The sequence below is a fragment of the Scatophagus argus genome, chromosome 12 (genome assembly GCF_020382885.2).
Source record: "Scatophagus argus isolate fScaArg1 chromosome 12, fScaArg1.pri, whole genome shotgun sequence".
Classification (NCBI taxonomy): Eukaryota; Metazoa; Chordata; class Actinopteri; family Scatophagidae; genus Scatophagus; species Scatophagus argus.
In genome coordinates, this window is record NC_058504.1 from 22,977,941 (window position 1) to 22,984,111 (window position 6,171).

Below are 6,171 nucleotides of genomic sequence, written 5' to 3' on the forward strand. Positions count from 1 at the left end.
ATCAGACCGCGGGCTTGTCTCCATACTTGTTTTGCTAGATCTCAGTGCTGCTTTCGACACTGTAGATCACAGCATTTTATTACACAGATTAGAACATGAGACTAGGATCACAGGGACTGCGCTATGCTGGTTCAAATCATATTTAACAGATAGATTTCACTTTGCTCAAGTTAATAATGTTTCCTCTTCATATATAAGGGTTAGCCTCGGTGTTCCACAAGGTTCAGTGCTTGGGCCGATCCTGTTCACCTTATACATGCTCCCTCTAGGAAATATTATTCAGAAACATGGCATAAACTTTCATTGTTATGCTGATGACACTCAGCTGTACTTATCCTTAAAGCCTGAAGAAACAGAGCCGTTAGCCAGACTCCAGGCATGTCTTAAGGACATAAAGGACTGGATGACCTCCAATTTTTTATTATTAAACTCAGACAAAACTGAGATCATTGTTCTAGGCCCCAAACACCTTAGAAATAGAATAGCTGATAATATTCTCTCTCTGGACGGCATTACTTTGGCCTCCAGTACGACTGCAAGGAACCTCGGCGTTATCTTTGATCAAGACGTGTCATTTATTCATCACATTAAACAGACCTCTAAGACCGCCTTCTTTCACCTCCGTAATATCGCTAAGATTAGGAGTGTCCTCTCTCAGAGTGATGCTGAAAAACTTGTTCATGCTTTTGTTACTTCTAGGCTGGACTACTGCAACTCACTATTGTCAGGATGTCCAAATTATTCTATTAATAACCTGCAGCTGATCCAAAATGCAGCAGCTAGAGTTTTAACAGGAATCAGTAAAAGGGATCATATCTCCCCCATCTTAGCTTCTCTTCACTGGCTTCCGGTAAAATTCAGAATAGACTTTAAAATTCTCCTACTTAAATATAAGGCCCTAAATGGACTCGCCCCATCATACCTGCAGGATCTAATAGTCCCATATATTCCCAATAGATCACTCAGATCACAGAGTGCAGGTTTACTTACAGTTCCCAGAATTTATAAAAGTAGAACGGGAGGACGAGCCTTTAGCTATCAGGCACCCCTGCTGTGGAACCAGTTGCCAATCTGGGTTCGACAGGCAGACACCACCTCCACTTTTAAGACTAAACTTAAAACCTTTCTGTTTAGTAAAGCATATAGTTAGCACCAAATAAAGTGTGTAGGGCTGGTAGGCATAGTTTCACCCACCTCATGATAAATAGCCACAGGTAGAATAGGTCTGACTAACTGTTAATCTTTAAATCTCTATCTTAGCTAAGCTGCTATAGGCCTATGCTGCCGGGGGACACAAACATGATCCACCAAGCAGTTTCCCCTCCTCCTTTTCCTCTTCTATCCTCTCCCCTCGTCAGATTAACATGCAGTTCATTATTTTATGTCACTAACTGTGTGTCCAGTGCTCCTCGTAGTCTTGTGTCTCTCCCTCCCTCTCTCTCTCTCTCTCTCTCTCTCTGTATCTTTCTGCAGGTATCTCTCCATCCAGATCTTCAAGTTGAACTGTAGCCGGCTCTATGACCAACCCAATGTGTATTGTTGACATCTGCCTGTCATTCCTCTATGTACCGACTATGGGCGGGGTGGTTCTCCCTACGGGCCGAAATCGAACTGATAGGATAGTGATGCTCAACATCACATAAAAAAAGAATACATGAATGTTACAGCAGTTCATTATAATTTTCAATACTATAAATTTCCTATAACTTGTGAAATGTTAAAATCATATTGAGGTGGTAGCAAAAAGTGAAACTAAACCGTTGAGATTTTGTTTTGCTTATCTTTTTAGTAATGTCATTTCTCATGTTGCAAATTGCTTTCCTGCCTGTACAACATCCATTGCACGTCTGCCCGTCCTGGGTGAGGGATCCCTCCTCTGTTGCTCACCCTGAGGTTTCTTCCATTTTTTCCTGTTAAAGGTTTTTCTGGGAGTTTTTCCTTAGTCGATGTGAGGGTCGAAGGGCAGAGGATGTTGCTGATGTTATGTTAAGCCCTTTGAGACAAACTGCTTGTAAAAATGGGCTATACAAATAAAGTTGACTTGACTTGACTTGACTCCTACACAGTGATGAACATCAGCTGAAGTTCAGAGAAAGTCCCTCAAGCTTCTCTTGATGAGGAGCTTCTCACGTGTTAAGTGACAGACATTTTTAGTGGTTCAGACCAGAGATGATGATTGCTTCACTTTTCTGCAGTCTGTACATTTTAGTGCATTGTCAGTTACTTGAATTCTCAGATAGTTCAAATAAACCTGGAGGTGCCATGAAGGTAGAGAAATTTTTTTTTGGTCCTCAGATCATTTTTCTCAGTCACAGTGATTATCTCAGGGATGAGTTATTTTTAGATTCATATGTGATAAATTCCACCGAAATGATTAACTATCAACAGCAAATTTGACCGATTGGAGCAAGTTAACCATTTAATCAAAAATTCACCTGTTTCAGCTCATTGAATGTGAATATTTTTTTCATGTCCATTCTTCTGAATATCAAACTGAATATGTTTGGGTTTTGATCAGTTTTGCCTTTCTACTGGAATTATGCTGACCAAGCAATTAGTCGATTATTAAATAAAGTGGAGATTATTCAGTAATCAAAATAATTCTAAGTTGTTATCAAACACTGACGAATTAAGCAATTGTGTATACAAAACTGCAGTCACAACACAGCATGGGTCTTTTTCTCCATAAACATTTATTTTCAAATAGATTAAGAAAAAATAGATATTTTTTTCAAATATTTTTTCTTTGTACGATGTTTTATACAGTACTTTATGTGCATTTAGAAAAACACAACAAACATCAGTTGATGTGGCAGCGGAGTGCCAGCGGACCTGAGGGCCAGCGGGGATGGAAAAACACATAGGATTCTGGGAAAGGTGAAGAAAAGCAGAGAGAACAAACCTAAAGATCGAAGCAGCCAGATCAGACCAGCTCTATAAACTCTAAATAAGTTTGTTTTTAGGTTTTTATAAAAGTGCAAATAAAAGCTCAGAACGTGAGCAGAGACGTCAGAACTGATTGTAACAGAAACCAGTTTTAAAGTGAACACAAACACTCTTAGCTGATTTACATTCAGAGAGTTAGCTCAGACAGACGGACAGACAGGTGAAGGATCGCAGTAACTAACATTAACAGTACTTGGAACTTGAACACATGCGAGAGCAGAGCTTTGGCAACACGTCAGACTGAAGGTCGAGTGGCAACTGGAAAATACGGCAGACATCTTGTTGATGTCACAGTGCGGACTGGGGTGGGGACAGAGCTAGTGGGGTCACATGATGTGTTTCTGGATTCCCGGGATGAACTCCTTGGCATTAGGGTTCAGACTGCTGTTAATCTGGTGGAAAGAAGAGAAGTATGTCATCAACAGGTAGGAGTGTGTGTGTGTTTGCTTGATTAATGAACACTAACTTGATTGAATTTTAAATGTCCGACTGATATTTTGGCAGGTATTGGTTTCTACAGAATGACAGCACCTTATTCACTGCAGCAGATTGTGAACTCACCACCACGACATCAAAGTCTGCATCTGTGTGGACGTCTGTGTCCAGAGCCAGCAGACTGCTCTGATCCTGCAACTGACTAACCACCTGAGATGGGAGGTCTCTGGACGGAATGAACCACTCCCACTGCTCCTCCTCCTCCAGCAGCTCTTGCATACAACGCTCAATGAACTCCTCTTCCCACAGCTCCTCTTCCACCTGCACACACACACATACAGAGTTTATGATGGATATCATGAGTCTGGGTCACATTAAGTATCTCCTGCACCCAAACAATAGGAAGTCACTGCTGCCTGGAATGTAAAATAAACATGTCAACCACTACAGTGTGCTTTAAAACAGGTCATCTGAGATGATGATGATGATGATGTCATCCTGGAGCCACTCCACTGACTGTAGTCCTGCTGGTTTTCCTGGTTTGCTAAGACTTACTTTAATAGCGTGACAGTCAAAACAAACTCAAGTTAGAGTAAAGAATCCAAACAACAACAACGACAGACTCTGAGTCAGTGGGTGTGGGTCGGTCCAGATGTTAAGATTCATGCAATAAAGACAAATGTACCGTGTGTTCAGTTCAAGACTTTTCTGGTTGAATCATCAGACTCTGGGTCAGAGAGTGTACTAACTGTGAGATGATATCATTGTGAAAAATGTTGAAGATCAATAAATGCACTAAAATAAACAAATCACCAATGTGCTCCATAATGAGTAAACTATATCAAGGGTTTCATTCCAGGCAGGTTTGTATTATCTGGAAATCAATTAAACTGTTGAATTTTATTTTTAAGATAGATCATTTTGTCTTAAACAAATGTTCCAAAGCCTGAAAGAACTAATCCAATAAGTCGTTTTATACATACAAAACTCAGTTTACAATAATACAAAGGAGAAATGCAGAAAACACTCATTTAAAAAAAAATGCACCAAAAAGCAGAAGGCCTGAATATGACAGATTACTTATATCTAAATTATTGTTAATTAATTTTCTTCGATCAACTCATCACTTCTTTCAGTTTCCGTTGAAGGTCCATAGAACTGAGTAAACTGACCACCAGGAAAGGTCAAGAAAAATAAAATTCATAAAAAGTAAACATTATTGGACATTTTTATGTAGATGTCTTCTGTGAAACAGCTGTGGTTGTACACACCCTCCTCATTTCTCTGATGATATAATCTGACCTGATTTCCATCCGAAGAAATCAGCTTTCTTACTGACATCCTACATGGACAGCATGATTTCGGGGTGTTTATCCTCTAACCTGCGCATTAAGTGTCCTGTCGGTTCTGGTTCTCACCTGCCTGTTGAACTCCTCCTCGTTCTCCATCCACATATACTCAGCGAACGGGTCCTCCTCGAAGCTGAACTGGTTGCTCAGGATGACCTCGTTGCTGATCGTCATGTTCGGGGCGATAAGGCTGAGCCTCGGGTCTTTCATTTCAGTCCTATCTCACGGACACACAGTCTCGGTCACTGTAGTCTGACCGACGACACTACAAAACACGTAAATGAAAAAAACAGAATTAACCGTTAAATACCGAATAGTTCGTCCATCACGTCAATGTTCAGGGTCACTGTGATGGCCGCGGTCTGACAGACAATAGCAGCCAGCTAACGCCTGTCGCTGACTCTGCCATTTTTACAGTAAACAAGACCAGAATAAATGAGTTACATTGACAGAAAAAACCATTTACACAGATATTTAATGGCATTACAATATCATAAGAAAATAAAACGTTTGTGTTTTAATAGATGAAATACCTGGAAACCCGATATATTCGACGACAGCGGACCAGACGGTTGACTCTATTCGAACTCTCCTGTAACTGTCATGGCCGCTCTGTCTCTGTTTGTTTACATGTGCAACGTCACTCTGTACTCGATTATGATTGGATAAACCGTCTTGCTGCCTTCCCGTGCTGCCTGACCTATTAATAAAAGCAAATGAATTAGAGAATAGGAGAATAGGAAAGTTTTTCTTGCAGTTGTATTATCTGTGACATTTTTTGTGGTTAGTGTCATGGTTTCATCCATATTAATAATTACTTAAACATTTTCGTGCTATGGGAGACAGTGACCCAAAATCTTTTTTTAAAAATTGCTCTTGCTCTTTTATTTGTATTGCTTGCTTGTATCTGATGTTGACCTTTTATTTGCTTTGCTTTTAATGTACTTTAATTGCTGTTGAGATTTTGTGTTTTGTATTTTGTTTCTTTTGTCTTCTCATTTAAATCTTCTCTTAACTTTTCCTTAATTTGGCTTACTTTTGTTTGTCTCAAGGTTTGGCTTTGTACATAGTCATCCAGTGTATGCTGCCTTTGCTTTGTCTGTCAAGACACTTGACTTTGGTGTGACTGTATAGCTTTCAGTAATGACATAAAATAATGATAATTTAGACACGTCTGAAAAATTCATTTTACAAATTAGTGCGACTGTTATATGGGGAGCAGATGGAGGGATGTTAGACAGCGTAGAAAGGCAGGAAAAATATGTTTTGCTTCACAAAAGCATTTTATTTCTTTGTAAGGCCAAAAGGTTTGGAATCACTGGTGTCATTTATAAGTATTTTATAGTTTTATTATTTATTATATTTTATAGAACATTTTTATATGTCTTTGTTGAAAGTGACTGCATGACTGCTGCGACACAGCACCGAGAACCGAGTTAGA

At 39.6% G+C, this 6,171-nt stretch overlaps 1 protein-coding gene across 1 annotated transcript; it reads right to left on the reverse strand.

Annotated features, from left to right (window-relative positions):
• Nucleotides 1-2,674: 2,674 nt before the first annotated feature.
• Nucleotides 2,675-5,413, reverse strand: LOC124068562 (polyadenylate-binding protein-interacting protein 2-like). Its single transcript, XM_046406914.1, has 4 exons — nt 5,264-5,413; nt 4,800-4,995; nt 3,508-3,702; nt 2,675-3,338 (listed from the first exon to the last, which is right to left on the reverse strand). Exons 2-4 carry the CDS (start codon nt 4,938-4,940, stop codon nt 3,273-3,275), a joined length of 402 nt encoding a protein of 133 aa, XP_046262870.1. The 5' UTR covers nt 4,941-4,995; nt 5,264-5,413; the 3' UTR covers nt 2,675-3,272.
• Between the last annotated feature and the right edge of the window lie 758 nt (nt 5,414-6,171).